Source organism: Carettochelys insculpta, chromosome 9, assembly GCF_033958435.1.
Source record: "Carettochelys insculpta isolate YL-2023 chromosome 9, ASM3395843v1, whole genome shotgun sequence".
NCBI lineage: Eukaryota > Metazoa > Chordata > Testudines > Carettochelyidae > Carettochelys > Carettochelys insculpta.
Window position 1 is genome coordinate 43,823,974 of NC_134145.1, and position 18,363 is coordinate 43,842,336.

General features: G+C 47.8%; 1 protein-coding gene and 1 long non-coding RNA gene across 3 annotated transcripts in view; one reads left to right on the forward strand and one right to left on the reverse strand.

The window, feature by feature from the left end:
- SLC25A24 (solute carrier family 25 member 24) overlaps nt 1–16,104 on the reverse strand; it is a 62,248-nt gene extending 46,144 nt beyond the window's left edge. For both annotated transcript variants that reach the window (XM_075002748.1, XM_075002747.1), the window contains exon 1: nt 15,529–16,104. In XM_075002748.1, coding sequence (XP_074858849.1) covers nt 15,529–15,711 — 183 coding nt within the window. In that variant the 5' untranslated portion in view covers nt 15,712–16,104. The remainder of the gene's footprint in view (nt 1–15,528) is intronic.
- LOC142017655 (uncharacterized) lies at nt 15,575–16,389 on the forward strand. The gene is made up of 2 exons (XR_012646573.1): nt 15,575–15,712; nt 16,116–16,389. It is a non-coding gene; the product is annotated as an uncharacterized LOC142017655 (long non-coding RNA).
- Nucleotides 16,390–18,363: the final 1,974 nt, after the last annotated feature.

Here is an 18,363-nt window from a genome sequence, read left to right on the forward strand (position 1 = left end):
TACCACTACCCCGCCACTCCCCCACCTCTCATGCTCCCGCCCTCACCACTTTCCCACCAAGCACTGGGAACACGGGGTTAGGGTGAGAACATCAAACTTTACCATAAGGAAAATAAACTCATCTTGCAAAACCAAACAAAACAACATGTGAAACAATTTACAGTGCATGCGGGGGGAACAGTTCACAGGAGGGAGGCAGGGGGCTAGGTGAGGTGACTAAACTGGGAGGGGGGCAGGGAGAAGGCTCAGTTGCCCAGGGGAGTGAGGGGCCAGGAGCCGCATCGGTAACAGCTACCCCAGTTCTGGGGTCCTGTGTGGGGCTGCGACAGGCCCAGGACCACAGGGAACAAGGGCTGGCGTGAGGGTGCATGGGCCCAGCCTCCTCAGGGCGTGCGGAGGGGTGCCACTGGTGCTGGGCCAGGTGTGTTCACCTAAGCCAGCAGCCACCAAGCCAGCTCCAGGCGGGCAGATGGTGACAGGTCTGCTGGGAGGTGGGCAGCCATCAGAGGGCTGGGCCACAGCATCCAGGCTGCCAGCCAGCTGCACCCACACGTCCCACTCTATCGCCAGCCAGACCCGGACCACCCTGGTCATCTCCCACATGACTGCCCGGTTGGCAGCCGCTGCCACCCCCTCCCACCAGCACCGTCTGCAGGTGGTCCTGCCACAGCCACGGGGGGGGGGGGGGATGGGATGCAGGCTGGGGCAATGGGGCAGCCACCCAACCCCCTGAAGCTGTGGCCTGCTCTCATGGGCTGCGGCACCTTTTCAACGATGGACCTGTAGAGACAGGAGGGGATGGGGGACTGCCTGTAAATGCTGGGTTCCAACCCTGGGGGTCCAAGGCCCCTGCTCCACTGGCCCCCACCCTTCTCCCCTGCCGCCTGATGGCCCATGAGCCCTGTGGGATCCCAGGGGTCCAGGGGTTCCCGCCTGATGAGGATCAGCCCATGTTCCCTCCCACTGCCCCATCCCCAGGTGTGGGGGCTGTGGGGCTGTTCCGGGTGGGCTTCATCCCCAGCAACATCCCACTCATCCCGTATGTACCAGCTGCGATGCCCTGGGGCTCGGGTGGGGCCCGGCTGGAGGAGGCTCGGTTGGGTGTCCCAGAGGGGAGGGCAATGGTGAGGTTCCTGTCGCTGTAGCCCTCATCAGCACCCTCGGCCTCAGTCAGCCACCTCCCACGCAGGGGGCTCGTGGTGCCAGAGGGGCCCACCTCATCATCCTTGTCCGCAGCAGGGGGAGCGGCAGTGTCCACCACATGCTCCAGGGTGGCCCCCTCCCTCGGCCCCAGGAGCCTCTGCAGCATCGCAGGCCTTGATGTAGGTCTGGCAGAGTTCTTTAAACTTGATGTGGATGCTGCTGCCAGTGCGGTCGGGGTGACCTCGGGCAGTGAATCTGCTGGCCAGCCAGTTGAAGGCCTCGACGTTGCGCTGGTGGGCACCTGTTTGCCAAAGAACCTCCTCCTCCCCACCACAGACTGAGGAGGTCCTTCAGGTCATCCTCGGTCCAGGTGGGCTCCCTCCTGGCATGGCCCTTGCCCGAGCACTGTGAGCCCTCGGACTGCTCGTCTGGGGCCCCTGGGAGGGCAGGGGGATCCTGGCATGCTACCAAGGTGGCCATGGGTTGCAGAGGCTGGCTGGTGCTTCAAGCAGGGGCAGTCTGAGTGGGAGTTCGTGCTGCTCCTGCTTGTGGCATGGTCTCAGCTTCCTGCCTGGGGTTGCTGAGGAGCTGCTTCCTTTAAAGCAGCCAGCAGGGATCATAGAGACCTGGCTGGGCTGGCCAAAGTGTCTCCATCCTCCTGGGGGTCCACCTCTTTGGCAGACCGTTACTTCGAAGTAGGGAGTGCAGAGCATCTACACACACAACTTTGAAGATAAACTTCGAAGTAAGCCACTACTCCATTCCTGGGAATGGAATAGTGACTTCGAAGTTAGCCTCCCTTTCTTCAAAGTGAGGGAAAGTGTGCGTAGACACTCTGCATGCTACTTCGAAGTAGCAGCTTACTTCACAGTAAGTTTGTAGCATAGACACAGACTAGAAGAATTCAGATAACCTATTACTCCTTATGCAAGAGTCTAATTACATAATGCTTAAATATGAAAGAGATATTGCTTTTTGGACCATTCAAGTAGTCATCTTACACCACGAAACATGAAATTCATTGTCTTTTCTTAGACCCCAATTCTGCAAAGACTTAATTTGCACTTAATTTTATACACTGAGTTTAGTTCCATTTACTTCAGGAGAACTAATCACTTGCGTAAGTCTTTGCAGAATTCCCAAGACTGGAAGACTGTAGGGTAAAAGTGCTCCACGTACATTATTCTGGTGGTGTGTACAGTGTACTCAGTTTTATCAAAATGCATCTATCCATCCATATATATAAAATTAGTCATCACAGCTGTAAATAACTTTGCAGCCTCTGTGAGCTAACATTGGTAAAACAGCACTAAACTTGAGTCATATCAGAATGTAATGGAACATTTCTTCAAAATAAGTCCTGTTAGTTAGGAATATTAGGATTTTTGTGCAAGGAAGAAGTAGTAAAATCCATTGACAATCTTGGCTCTTTATCTAATTTGAACAAAGCTGTTGCTTCAAGTGTAGTTTGTTTCCTCTTTCTATAAATGTATCATGTCTCCAGTACAATTAATCTATCCGCAAGCAAAATTTGGAAATAATGAAGACACGTGTCTTTCACCATCTCATTAACATTTCCTTACTCAGCATTCTTAACATCCTTATACTGAAGGATATCATTTGAGTGGGTATGTTCATAGATAGAAAACATAATTCAAAATTCTAATTTTATTATCAAGATGCAGTTTACTGAAGCAATTTGCTAGTAAGGTATTGTAAAAAATAAGAATATTTTTATGCAAGATACTAAAACCAGAATTACATTGGGCAAAATTTACAATGCTGCACTTCTTCATTACAAAATTATGTCAACCTAAGCATACATATGCCTCAGTAATTAAATCACTCTTGCGTATTCACACTACATTCCTTGTGCCAGTGGTGCATGTCCTCATCAGAAATGCTTGTGCAGTCTGTACTGCCATTGCAGCACATTGGAGGGCAGATTCTGAAAGCTCACAGCATTTGCTAGAAGCAGAGTCTATGCTGATACTGTGTTGACCTAATCACATCAATACTGACTATATTCCTCTCATGAAGGTGGCATTAAGTTGGTGTAGTAGAGCCGTTATGCCAGTGGGAGAGAAATTTTAGTGTAGACATTTACATGGTTAGGTTGACATATGCTACCTTGGATTAACCTGACTCCGTAGCATAGAGCAGGTCTTCGAGCTTGCCTACACCAGTACAACTGAGCCTCTGTAGTACTTGCAGAAGATAATGTCCACACTGAAGGAGAGCTTCTCTGTCCGCATAAATACTCGACCTCTCTACAAGGCAACAGCTGTGTTGCAGGAAAAGCCCTTCTGCAACACAGCACTGTGCAGAGTGACTGTCCGTATAACCAAGTTACTCAGGGACATGGATTTTCCATGCCTCTGAGCAACATAGTTATACCAATGTAAGTTTGTAGGGCAGACAAAACCTAAGGCTTGACTTCAAGGGACTAAAACACAAAAACTGTACTTTGTTTAAACTCAGAAAAAGGCAGGAAAGAAAAAAAAAGCACATAGCTACCTAAGGACAGGAAAAGAGCTAGATGTGAAGCTGCCTGTCACAGGTGACTGGTGAGGAAGGATACAGGAGGGGCACCAGCCATGTGATTTCCCTCCAAAGTGACTCCTCCCAGTGCCACCAGGGGAGGGCCATGACAATGACCCCTCTGCCCAAAGCCCTGCTTCTTCTCCCCAGCTCAACCTCTACCCCGGCTATTCCCCACCCCACCTCTTCCCCCAGAATCCCTCTCCTAAGTGATGTGGTCCTGGGGGCCTGTGGGGGGGGCCTCGTGCCAGCAGCAGTGGTTTGCCCACCACACTCACTGGCAGGTAGAAGCAAAGCAACATGGCCCCAGACTGCTGCCCTGACTGACGGCTGCATCACTCCACTTCTCATGAGTGAGGGAGGAGGGTGGTCCCACCCTTCCCCCAAATCATGTGGCCAGAAGCTGGGGAGCAGTGCCACACTGCTCCACTTCGCCTCCCATGCTGTTGGTGAGGCAGTCTAATGCCCCAGTCTCCCCAAAGGCTTCTGATCCACAGCACCTGGGGGGGCCAGATGTGGCCCTGCTGCACAACCTCATGCATTGCCAGTGCTGTCTGTATCTCCCCTAAGAGCAACAAGGGGCCCTGTGGCACCTTATAGACTAACAGAAATGTATGAGCATCAGCTTTCGTGGGCAAAGACCTGCATCTGATGAAGTGGGTCTTTGCCCACGAAAGCTCATGCTCACACATTTCTGTTAGTCTATAAGGTGCCACAGGACCCCTCGTTTCTTTTACAGATCCAGACTAACACGGCTACCCCTCTGACACTATCGCCCCTAAGGTGGCCTTATCCCATTTCTGAGTCACACTATATGCAAACTAAGGGTATGTCTCAACATACAGCACTGCAGTAGCAAAGCTGCACCATTACAGCTGCATCACCCTAAAGATGCTCTAGGCCAAGTGTCAGCAACCTTTCGGAGTCAGAATTCCGAAATGTGACCTTTTGACCTTTAGGTACAGCCGCGGTGCTGGTGATACTTTTTAGAGGCACTAATAGCCCTACTTACAACAGCTTCATTAATAAATTAAGATGCGCAGCTTTACTGTTGCTGTCTTTAAGTCTTGGTCCTTCCAGGTCTTTTAACTACCTAAAAATATCCAGAATTTCAATACAGGTTGAACCTTTCTTATCCCGGATTCTCTGGTCTGGTAACATCCCTCATCTGGCAGAGGAAGGTGACATGCCCCAGCTCCCTAGGCCGCCCCCATCTGTCCATGGGTCAAGGGAGGGATATGAGACATTCCTGATCCCACCTGTCTGTGCAGGGGGTAGGGGAGGTAGTAAGGTGGACACAAGACACACCCTCTGCTCAGACTTCGGAGTGAGGGGGAGCAGCACAAGCCCAGACCCCAGGTGGAGTTGCTGAGACAGCCCCCGCCAGGATCCCTCTTTGCCTTCACCTCTCCTCTTACTTTCTTACTCTTTGGATTGTCATTGGACTGAGTCAGCAAACAGTAGGGAAGTGTCCACTGGTAAAAGTACAGATTGAAACTCTCTCATCAGGCAACATCCCTCCTCCAGCAAGACAGTGGATGTTGCTGGACCAAAGGGCAACAGGACCAAAGAGCTCCAGCTGCGTAGGACAAAGTGGAGCCCTGCTGGTGTCAGGAAGCGCCACTAGCAGCCTGCTCCGGGGAGCCTCAAGGCAGACCAAGGGCAGGGAGCTCCACTACCGAGAGCCTGGCTGGGGTTGCAGAGCCCCACTGTGGGTGGCCCCACAGCGGGGAGCCTAGCTGTGGCACTGAGCCCTGCCAGAAGCCCCACAGATGCGAGGACCTGGGCCGGGGAGCCCGGTTGGGTCACGCGGTCCTGCTAGCAGCCCTGCAGCCATGGGAACCCCTACTGGGGGGCCTGGACCCCGCCACCAACAGCCCCCAGGGGAAGCTGGCTGAATCCGGAGGTGCCCTGCTGAAAGTTCACACAGACCCTGGTAAGGTGCAGGGGTGCCAGCCAGGAGAGCCCTGCAGCCATAGGAAGCTGGGCAGGGCACCCCGCAGTTGTGGAAGCGGACAGGAGCATGGTGCTCTGCCTGCAGCCCCCTGGGGCCCTTGACACTCCCCCACCATGCAGGAAAACCAGCCCCCTGCTTTGTTCCCACTTACCAAGCTTTCTGCTCCATGTGGAGGGAGCAGGAAGTGAGGGGGGTGGCACAGGCACTGTGCTTGCCCCTCCAGCTGGCTTGGGAGTGGGGCTCACCTGTCCCTATTTGCTCCCCCCCACTGCATGGGGGGAGAGGTGGAGCTGAGCTCCTGCCTCGCACTGCTGAAAAGCAGCTGGTGTGCCACTCATGGCACACAAACCAGGGGTTGCCAACCACTGCTCTAGGCCAATGAGAGTGAATAGCTGTAAACCACCCGCCTCTGCAAGTGGTGTAAGGTATGGCAGTGAGAGATGGACCATAACATGAACATGCAAAAGCAATTCAATTGCTATGATGGCTTTATGCTGACATAACTTAATTCTGTAGTGCTGACATGCCCAAAATGAGGTCAGGAGATCTCCCACTGACATAGCATTGTGCACATGAATGTTTATGTTGGTATAAACAACAGGAGGTCCTGTGGCACCTTACAGACAAACAGATATTTTGGAGCGTAAGCTTCCGTGGGTAAAGATGAAGCAGAAGCTTATGCTCCAAAATATCTGTTCGTCTATAAGGTGCCACAGGACTTCCTGTTGTTTTTGTGGATACAGACTAACACGGCTACCCCTCAGGTACTATGTTGGTATAGCCTATGTCACTCAGAGAAGTAGAATATTCACACGTCTGTGTGACATATGTTCTGCTGCCATATGCTGTACTGTAGACATAGTCCAAGTTTAAAACAATGAACCTACAAGAAGCTCAGTGCATTCCACAGATTTTTCCTGCCCTTGCCTTCATGGCAGGTCTCATGGAAGGAAGGGGGTTTCTTGACTTGGTTTAGTTTCTTTAATTTTTAGCAGCTAAAGAAAAGGCAATTTCTGCTCTCAGCCACATCACTGTAAAGCAGGGACCTCAAACTCAACATACCTTAGGGCCAGCCCGAGTCCACAAATCCTCCTAGCAGGTCAACAGGATCCCCCCGGCTCCCTGAAAAGACTCTGGGGGCAGAGGTCTCTGTACCTGCCAGTCCTGCCTGTCACAGCCTGTGCATTCCTTCCTCCCACCACATCTCCCAGCCCTGCCTGCTGCCCCAGGCAACATAAATCCTGTCCCTGTGGGCCCCAACCACCCCACTAGCAGTGCATGTTGCTACCAGCATGTCCCCGAGGCCCTGGGGAGGTGCGTGCAAAGCTGCTCCATCCACAGGATGGTTTGGGGTGGCCTCTCCAGGTCTCCTGCTTTGTGGGAGCCCCATGGCAGCCTCCCCAGCCGGGATGGAATGATCTGCCGTACTTGTGTTAGCTCATGGAACCCTAGGCAGGCTGAGACCAGCAGCAGGCATTAGGACCCCTCACACTCACCATGCTGGCAGAAGCCTCAGGGAACAGAGTGCCGCAGAAGCCTCTGCTCTGTTCTGCTGTCATCTCCCAGGCCAGCCCGACAGCTCGGCTTCCCTGTGGCTCCCCCTGCTCTGGTGACTGCAGGAGGGTTTGATCCCTGCTGCTGTCTCACGCCAGGTCTCCCAATAATTCCAGAGGATGCATCCTTTGGGGGTGATGACTTGAGGGAGAGAGTGTAAATGGGATAATGGAGGAGAGGATGGCACAGGGGTGGGAGGGATACAGTCCATAGGTAGGCCACAGGCTGTGAGTTTGAGACCTCTGTGTAAGTCCAATGACTTCAGTTGATTTATTTCCAATTTACACTAATCTAATTGAACAGTACTTGGCAGAGAGATTCTCAGTCTCTATATCTGTTTCAACTATTCTATATGTAAAAATTATGAAGTGAAAATAAAGAAACTAACAGAGCTATTAGGAAGTTGCCATCAGTGCTGCCTGTAAGCGGTGTGCTAATGTGGCCACTTGGCAGAGATTCAAATGCTGCCCAGTTGATCAGGTTTTTTTTCATTTCCGCTGGTGGTGCACATTCAAACACACCTTGGTGCACATAAAATTATTCCACACATGGATGGAAAAATCTACACATGGACAGAAGAGATTAAAGAGAATACTGCCCACCATGATTTTCTTTTAAACTTATAACCTTAGAAATACATGGTATTTTGACATCGGGTTTTCAGTGCAGTACCTAGGAACATTAAACATTCAGTGTCCCTCAAATATTAGAAAAATCTGGATGCTGTATTTCCCCACCACCACCATGGAAACACATACACTTACTTCATCCCCTTCACCAGGTAGGAGGCCAACTTTATCACAGGCATGAAACTGGTGCAACAAGTTCTCAACAGTGAGCATAGGACTGACATTCCCTGCTGGCACACAATTTAAAACTGACAATTCTCATAGTTAAGGAAACAGCCTGTACAGTCCCTCCTTTAGGTAAATGATAAAAGTAGAGATCACATTCACTCATTGCAAGGGTGGTTTTCAACCCTGTAACAAAACCAGGTTTTCCAATTCAACACATCCCCTACCAGTCTCACTTGCATCCATTGCACAGTTATAACTCCATTCAGTTTGGTAAACCTGCTCTGGATTTGCACCATCACAGCTGAACACAAAATCTATCCCTCTGATTTGAAGGTCATATGACATGTTTTTGTCTGAAAGTGCATTTCCTGTTATATTTTCCCTTATGAATATTAATCTACTGCCTTGGATAATGACTATAAAATATGAATGAATACTAAAGATAGCCAGAAAGGTAAAAGCTCCTTTTAAGTAATCTTTTATTTATGCAAGATGAACTTTTAAAAGTCATGAGTTTTACGAATACAAAATATACGTAAAATTATCATTTGGCCACTATGTCCTGGTTTTCCATTCGCCTTGTAGGATTAGTGTACGCACTCTTACACACACATACATAGGATGTTAAGGGTTAACCAGTGCGCCTAAATAGATTTTGCTTGGTCTACACTAGACCTTACAGCAGACTACAGATACACAACTCTAGCTATGGCAACTGCATAGCTAGAATCGATATATCTGCAGTTGACTGTAACATCTGTGCTCACAGACGGATATTGACAGGAGCGTTTATCCCATTGACTTCCCTTACTCTTCAGGAGAGAAGCAGTATGGGGGGTGTGGGGGGGTTGAGTGCTGACTCCAGAAAGATCAATTTTGCACCTCTTTACCAGACGTGCAAAATCAAACTCCGGAAGTTTAGACATACCGCTCAGGCTATGTCTCCAAGGAAGAGCTAAACAGCTACTGTGTATCTTTGACATGCACCTATTATTTTGAAACATCTTTCCAAAATAAAAAGCACACTATTTCAGCATCCCTATAGTTCTTCATTACAAGAGGAGTAATAGCACTGTGTTTGGACATTTGGCGTTGTTTAAACAGTGCTAAAACACCCTATTTTGAGTTTAGGTTGTTGTGCAGACATAGCCTTAATGGCTACAGTTAACTAGTCCAAGCAGCCCCCGTTCACATCAGGTGGGAGCTGCTCCAGACCTATTCCCTGATTTAAACAGATAATTGGTTAAACTTAACATTTAACTGGTTAACTACTTGAACAGGATTTTACTTCCCTAACACACACCAGTTTATTTCCACAAGTGGAGGCCTAATCAATAATGTATGGCATTATTAAAAAACAATATTTATTCCATTTAATACATATGAGAGAGATGCATCATGTTTTCCTCTGGTTATCTTATACTAGATAATGTACCCAGTGTTCCTTAATTAAAATAAGTGTTTGGGGGTTTTATTGAAAATAAAAGGAAAATGTACCTACTTTATGTAAGTTATTGTATTTTTGAGAAAAAACAGTGTTCCTTTATAAAGTTAATTTTTATTTAAGATCACTTTAAAAAGGGTCATTACATTTGTTCTTTTTTTAAGTAATATATTTAATTGGAAATTCCATTATGTGTTTTTTTCTTCATCCCTATAAACTCTTATTTGCTATATTTTAACAAAAATTTTTGGAAACCAAATTAACTATAGCCATCATCTTCCAGTTTTTAAATCTTAAGCGTGGATTGAGCTGTGTCAAAGTGAGGCATATTCCAAATTTCTCCATTTTATCTCTTTTCTATAAGGTTTATTTAGAAAATTTCAGTCCAGGTTCATACTAATTTTATGTCTCATCTTAGTTTACTCTCTTTCAACATTCACTCAGTTACATCAATTTTGAGAACTAAACTTGATTTGGTTAGTCTGTCTCTTTAGTGTTTGGTTTTATGAGAAGCAATCCCATTCTGGGTATAACCCATTTTCCTAGCACAACCAAATCTTCATGTTGCTTTAAGTTAAGAGGAAGCTATATATCAAATTTGGTGGTCCTACCTCTTGACATTTAGGAAGAGCTCTTGATCAGACAGACAAACTATAAAATATATAGCAGATAGCTCTTTCCACGGTCACATACAAAGTATATTTCACATGCCAACCTTGCCAAACTAATCTCAAGTTTGATTGGAAATTTGGAAAGTCGACACAAACTGGTGACAACTAAAACAAACGTAAACTTTTTAGATTAGCTATCCCAGTAAGGCTAACCTCACTAGCTTGGACTAACAAGGGAGATCTAATTACAAGTCACTGTTGAAATATCCTCACCTGAGGCAATTGATATGTCCCTGGCCACGGGCTGTGGTGTCTGTGTGTTTCTCCCCACATCTTAACCAAAAGCCTTGGCAACTAAGCATTTTAACATCTATGTTGTTTAATTCGTGACTTTATTCCCTATCAAGCCCATAGGAGTACTCTATAAAAATCTACTGTAAAAAATCCCCGTTGAAAAACACCATATAGAACTGTCTAGAATGAAGTAAACAAGAATGACAGTTAGAAAATGACAGTTGGTGTAAATATTTATGAGGGGCAGTTAATATGTATAAGTTACAGTTTGAAATCCTATTAATTAGTTGGTTAGTTTTGGATACCTACTAAATACGTAACATATAGCTTTCCTCGGTTGCTATGGCAACCAAAATGCAACACGGACTTCAAACAGGTCCTCACAGGCCTTATAAAGTTAGGAGCTTGAGGCCCTTGCACTCACTCCTTCTGGGGACCTGGACCTGGACTGAGCTGAAATCACTAAAGAGCTGAAGAAGAAAGAAGAAAAGAAGGTGACAAGCTTCTTGTCAGTCGTCGTACCCCAGCCGCCGAGGGACGTCGAAGACCCGAAGAGGACGCCTTCAGGAACTCAGACTTTGTGCCCATGGTCATTGAGGGACAAAGAAGAGCACCTGATTGCCACCATTTTGAAGGCTCTGGTTTTTCCCGGAGGGTTTGTTCCGGCAGGTGACGCCGCCTAACGAGCATGTGCCCTGTGACAGGGACAAACCGCAGCAGCGGTCCTGCCCTTCTCCTCCTTGACCATTGCCGTGGCCGGTGGGGAGAACAAAAGCCGTTCTGAAATCACTACAAATTTGCTTGCTTATTTGCAATTTTGTTACAAGAGGTTTTTGTATCCCAAGTTGGTTCTTTTCCTCCTGGTTCTTTTCTTCAATCCTCTTTCCTGTCAGGCCTAGTGCGGCGCTGTAAAAACGTGCCTGTGCAGCCATACTTTCCTAGCTCCTGAAAGAAGCAATTGCAGGCCCAGCACCTGGAAACAGAGCTAAGGAAGGAGAGGTAACAATCAAATGTACTTGTAATGACCTGGTTAATGTGTGTATTTTACATGTTGTATCTTTGCTTGCTGCTGGATGTGTTAACCAATAGCAGCAACACATTATAGGTGGTAGGCTGGGACTGCCCCAGTTCTACTAAAACAATTCAAACTGTGTAACCCTTTGTTTCTACTAGCCCATGTAAAGCACAGGGGGGCGCTATTTATAGCCAGCCTGAGATACCTTCAACCCTCATAGCATTCTAAAAGCATAATTTACTTTGCCAGTAAGAGGCACGGATTAATTTGACTGGCCCGTAATAGGGACGGATATTGTATTTGGAAACTACCGTGAAAGGTGTTTCTTACCTTGGGCTGCCGTTAACTGGCAGTCCAATCTAGGGAGTCATCGTAAGAGGTGACCCCAAACCTCAGGAATCGTCGTAAGAGGCGACCCCAAACCTCGGGAACTGTCGTAGGAGGCGGTCCCATTCCATCTGCTCCCCCCTGTTCGAGAGGGAGGTTGAGGGCCCGGATCACCGTAAGAGGTGATTCTGGAATTAGGGTTGAGAGCCTCGTGGCTCTCCCCCCTGCCTGTGAGGGAATAAGTCCCTGCAGCAGGTTATTTCTTACTCTTTGCCGTTAACTGGCACCTCTATAAAAGAGGATTGTGTAATATTGTGCTTTAACTACTTTCCCCTTGCAGCACTCAGCGAAGACATCATGGGATTCCTGGGATTCGCTGTAAGTAGCGGGACATTTTGAGGGTGCTGGTCATTGCAGCTTTACATAATTCAAGGGCTGGTGTCATAAATAGACAAACTCTGTGCTAAAAAACTAGTAGAGGAAAGGGAAAACCTATAGTCTGTCAATTTAGGTTTATCCTCGTGTGTAATTCCACTCCCCTTAATAAATTCCTCTTGTGGTTGTACCTTTAAAGGGACTCATTCGTTCTTTAAGGGCGGACAGTGTTCAGCACCATTCCTGCGGATCGTACCACAACCCTGTAACCCCCCACTGGGAGCGACCATCGTGCACGCCGCGCTAGGTTGCGGGGTAAAATCCAGTGAGACACTCTACCAGCATCTCTAAGGGTGTAGTTAGGTGTCTCGGGGGCAAAAAAATCAAGAAAAATTTAAAATTTGTGTCGTGCCTCAGTTTCCCCAAGTGCACACACATTGCTCAACAGCATTGCCCTCCGCAATAGTCACAAACAGTAAATCAATGCTGCCTTCTCAGAACAAAATTACCTTATTGTAAGAAGATTCTTACCCCTTCAATTATGCATAAGCCATTTCAGCCATGGTCTGGGATATATTGTGAAGAGTAAAAAAAAAAAGTTCCATTTTAAATATACAAGGGGTAACAGAGAGAAAGCCGTGCTAGTCTATATGCTATGAAAACAAAAAAGCAGTCCAGTAGCACTTTAAAGACTAACAAAATAATTTGTTAGGTGATGAGCTTTCGTGGGACAGACCCACTTCCTCAGATCATAGCCATACCAGAACAGACTCAATATTTAAGGCACAGAGAACCAAAAACAGTAATCAAGGTTGACAAATCAGAAAAATATTATCAAGGTGAGCAAATCAAGAGACACTGCTGATCCACAAACCGGTCAGTCAGCATTTTAATGGAGCGGGCCCTTCTGTTAATGACCTGAAGGTTTGCATCTTACTGAAGAGGAATTTTCACAACAGATTGAAAAGAGAGGCTGCTGAACTCTCTTTTATATTCACATTCAACACATTAACACATGGTTTGAACTGCGATAGGAATTTTTTAGCTCATTATAGGGGTTCTTTTGCATACTTGGCTTAATCTAATTCTTGACACCCCCCTCCCACCACCCAGCCACCTGCTGCCCCTCTGCTCTCTGATTTGCTCACCTTGATAATTTTCTGATTTGTTGACGATTACTATTTTTGGTTCTCTCTGCCTTAAATATTGAGTCTGTTCTGGTATGGCTATGATCTGTGGAAGTGGGTCTGTCCCATGAAAGCTCATCACCTAATAAATTATTTTGTTAGTCTTTAAAGTGCTGCTGGACTGCTTTTTTGTTTTCTTTATCAAGCGGTATAATTCAGCATAGTTCCATGAAATTCAGAGCAGCTAGGATGATTTTCACCGGGTAATAATCTGGACCGCTGTACTGCTGTAATATAGCAGGATTTTTATATCCCTAAATAAAATTATATCGCTAACAATACAGGGCGTGTGCAAATTCAACGGTCCAGAAACACCACCACAACACAGTGAAGTATTAATGTTTTGGAGCACTGTATGTGTGGTCATGGAATATGTGTAATAAACCAATTTAAGAAACAGAGAGAAAGCCGTGCTAGTCTATACACTATCAAAACAAAAAGCAGTCAAGTAGTACTTTAAAGACTAGCAAAATAGTTTATTAGGTGAGCTTTCGTGGGACAGACCCACTTCTTCAGACCACAGCCAGACCAGAACAGACTCAATATTTAAGGCACAGAGAACCAAAAATAGTAATCAAGGTCAACAAATCAGAAAAATATTATCAAGGTGAGCAAATCAGACAGTAGAGGGGCAGAGAGTAGTGGGTCTGTCCCACGAAAGCTCACCTAATAAACTATTTTGCTAGTCTTTAAAGTGCTACTTGACTGCTTTTTGTTTTGACAATTTAAGAAAGTATTTTAACTTTTCAAATCCATCAGCCACTGTCCAGGCCCAAGACAATAATTTCTTCTTACATTTCCTGCTTTGATACCAGTGCTGGCATGAAATGCCGCTGACAAAGACCTTGAAGGTATTCAAACTCTTCTTACCTGTTGCCCAAGAGGAACTTAAACCTCCATGACTCAGATCATACAAACAGAGAGATGTACATTGTGCAGCCAGTGCCAAAAATCAGCAATTCATTCTCTTTATTATGGTGGGTGTGGAATGTGCTATCAAGTATCATTCCATAGGGTGGTGAAATATCAGAGATGACACACTGCAAGCAAAGCCAAGCCAAGCCCAACTGCCCACAGAATTACCAACTGCCAGGCTATTAATAAAATTTTGACTCAGGACATTTTATCTTTTTAAAGCCTCACACAGAGAACCTATACACATAGTATCTCCAATAAAAGCTGTATACTAAGACATTAAAAACACAGACCTCTGTCCTGAAGTGGATGCATGCAAGCTCACTGTTAGGACATTTGCAGGATTAGGCCTATAAAGAGCTAACAACTCTAGCAGTCCTGGGACTTTACTGAAACAAACTGTATAGTCCAAGATATCTAAATTCAACATATTAAAAGAAAAAAAACAAAATTGTTCCCCACCAAAACCTTGATAGAAAGGTTTGCACATTTTAAGCCTCTCTCTCCTTTCACCTATGCTATTATAACTCTGATGATTTCAGCTCAGTTACTCCTGATTTACACTAACATAGCTGGGAGGATCCCAGCTCTCTTATACATCCAATATAGCAACATGACTTTAGAAATGCAGTTCCATTTTTATTACAGGGCCTGCTTGGCTAACTTGTTAAGCCTTGTACCCCACAACCGGTCAGATAGGATCTGAAATGGGCATGAGAGTAAATGAATACAAAAAAAGAAAAAAAAGACAGTTGGGGAATAACTGGACAGGCCAAGAAATTTGCAGCAGCAGCTTTAAGGAGGAAAGGGTGACAGCCAGTGTACTTAGCCTAGTTAAGTTCAAAAGGCTGCCCAGAGTGGTACTTATTAGGTAGGACTGGAAGGGACTTTCACAGGTCACGGAGTCCAGGTCACAGCAGGACCTATCCCCATGCCGGACAGATTTTTTTTTTCAAATATATTTGCCCCAGATCCTTAAACGTTCCCTTCAAGGATTGAACGGACGATCCTGGGTTTACCAGGCCAATGTGCAAGCCACTGAGCTACACCTCCATCGAGAGACACCCCTCCAAGAACAGAGCCAGAGCCACATCCACACTGGCACTTCGGCCAAGGGGCACCGCCCCTGCACGCGGTTCCATTCTGGTGGCCAGGCAGGCGAGTCCCGCCGCCAGAGGAGCGCTGCAGCGCGCGCACCTTCGCTGTCTGGTTGGCAAAAGCTGCCTGTCGCCACCCCAGCTCCGCAGCGCGGACAAGGCCGTAGTCTCCTGGGCAGGCCGGACCCCACGGTGCGCACCGGCCGGAAGCGCGGCCCCTAGGGACACCCCAGGGTTACGCCGCAGGAAGCACCGCCCCTCACGCCCCTACCTCTTCTGCGTCGGCGCCCAGCGGGACGCCCAGCGCTTTCAGGCCCGCCTGCAGCTCAGCGATGTCCACTCGCCCGTCTTCGTTGAGGTCCAGCTTCTTGAAGAGGTTCTCGTACATGGAGCTGTTGTTGGTGTCTTCGCAGGCGGCCCCGGGGAGCCCCAAGCCGCGCAGGAGCCCAGACATGGTGCAGGCGGAGGAAGAGACCGGAGCGGCGGGCGGAGCAGCCGGGGCGGGAAGAGAAGGGAAGGGAAGGGCGGTTCCGCCTCGGTCGCCCTGGCCGCCGGCTGGGCTGGGCTGGGCTGAGTGGGGCAGGGCGGGGCGTAGCTCTTTCCCTGAGCCGCGCAGCCGGCGCTGGGCTGGGGCGCGGGGAGGAGCGGCTGCGGGCGGGGCTGCTCTGCGCTCCGGTCAGGCGGGGCCGCCCGTGCCCTGGCAACTCCTGCCGCCTCCGCCGCGTGGCCGGGCGCCGGCAGATGGGGTGCGGCGGGGGCGGGACAAGCGGGGCGGTACTGCCGGGCTGGTGCTCACGGGCTGCCCGTCCCTGGGGGCCGGAGTCCGGGCAAGGGACTGAAAACTGGGCTTCCGTGCAGGGCGGCGGGGTTGCTCCAGCCCCTGAAGGTTGAACCTCCCGCCATCACACGGGAGGGCTGCTGCAGAGCAGCGGCGAGCCCAGGTGGGCACGTCGCACTCAAAGCCTCCTGAGGGCCGCACAGACGTCAGCTGAGCGCCTCCGGGGCCGCCGGAGAAAGTGTACTTCTATCGGCAAGTCGTGAGGATGCGTTACTAGCGATCCCGTCGTAGGGTATCTTCGATAGTATTTGGTCAGGTTTTGCCTGAATAAAGTACAATAATTTTCACTGACAATTTAATACTTAGTATGAATTGTATTGTTTTATGATATTGACTAGTACCTAAAATTTTATGTGAAATTATGTGCTCATATATTATAAATTTTAATTTCAGTATAATTTAACTATAAATGTAAAGTACTCCATGCCCTGACTGGTTCAGAGCCTCGGGGTTGCTGGGGTCCCCTAACCCTAGCCATCTCCCACTCCCCAGGAAACCACGGTGCCTGGCTGGGTTCCCCCGGGCTGGAGCTACCAGTGGGTTCCAGGCTGTGACTGGTTCCCAGCCAGGTCCCTAGGGCTTGCACTGCCTGCAGGGCTCTGCACCCTGGCCAACTCCCAACCTCGGGGACTGCAAAAATATTTTGCAGTGGCAGAACATTTGACGTGCTTGGGCTAGGGCATGTGGTTCAACTACAACAGACTTTGTGCTGCTCTCAGCTTTGCATTTGGGCCAGAAGTTTGTTTATAAGTGGAGGCAAGATATTTAAGATACTTGAATGGCAAGTCTTTTGTTAATTGGAGGATCCTTTGGAGAAAAAAATGTCAGGTACGCCACTTAAAAGATGGGAAAAGTAGGGTAGAAATAAAGGGATAATCAGTGAGGTGGCAAAATTTGCAGATGATACAAAATTACTTAAAATAGTTAAGTCCAAAGCTGACTGCAAAGTGTTACAGAGGGATCTCATAAAGCTGGGTGGTTGGGCAACACAATGGCAGATGCTGATAAATACAAAGTAATGCATCTGGAAAAATATAATCCCAACATACATACAGGGGGCCATGGGCGATGAGTATGGTATGGGAAGACAATGCCTTCCTTACCTGCCTCACCTGTCACTGCCCATGCTCTACTGGAGGCTGCTCTGTAGGGCCTCCGGGCTCCAGGGCAGGGCTATCCCAGCTGGTGGGCCAGTGGCCCCATTTTCTGTGGGGGATGGGGTTCAGCAGAGGCCAGTGGCCACAGTGGAGGGGTGGGGCTTCAGGGATGGAGCAGGGTTTGCTTGCCTCCCCAACTCCTGGGGTCACCCATTGGTGGGATCTAAATTAACTGTTACCATTGAAGAAAGATCTTGAAATCATTATGGTTAGTTCCCTGAAAACATCTGCTCAATGTTCAGTGGGAATCTAAAAAGCTAACAGAATAGTGGGAATCATTAGGAAAGGAATAAATAAGATGGAAAATGTCATACTACTTCTACATAAAGTTATTGTATGCCCACATTATGAACACTTTGTGCAGATTTGGTTTCCCCATCTAAACAAGACCTGCTCAATTTAAAAGGGGTACAGAGAAGGACAACAAAACCAGTTAGATGTAAGGAAGAGCTTCCCTCTGAGGAGAGATTAGAAAGACTGTGACTTTTCATCTTTTAAAAGAAAAGATTTAATGAGTAGGTGAGGGTTAGAGGTCTATAAAATCATGAGTAGTGTGGAAAAATTGAATAAGGAAATGTTATTTACTCCATCACTAACATAACATAAGGTCATCCAGTAAAATTTATTGGCAGCAGATTTAAAACATAAGTTCTTTGCAGTCAACCTGTGGAACTCATTGCAAGGGGATGACAGAAAGGCCCCTAACTATTACAGGGTTCTAATAAGAACAAAATAACTTCAAGGGGGAAAAGTCCATCAATGGCTGCTAGCCTTGATGGGCAAAGTTGGTTTTCCCAACTTCTGTTTGCCAGATGCTGGGAATGGGCAATAGGATGGATTACCTCTTCTCTTCTTTCCTTCTGAAGCACCTGGCATTAGTAAATGTTGGAATACAGGATACTGAACTAGATGGATGGCTGCTAGCATGTGCGTCCCTGCATCCCAGGAGAGGAAGGGGGAGTCTTTACCTTTCCCCCAAACCCAGACCCAGCCTCCCTTTTGCCACCCCTGGTCTGCCTCCCTCCCCCAATTGTACCCTCTCCTTCAAGTGCACTCCCACAAGTGATGCAGCCTCTGGGATTACTGGTGGGGCCTGGTGCAGAACAATAGC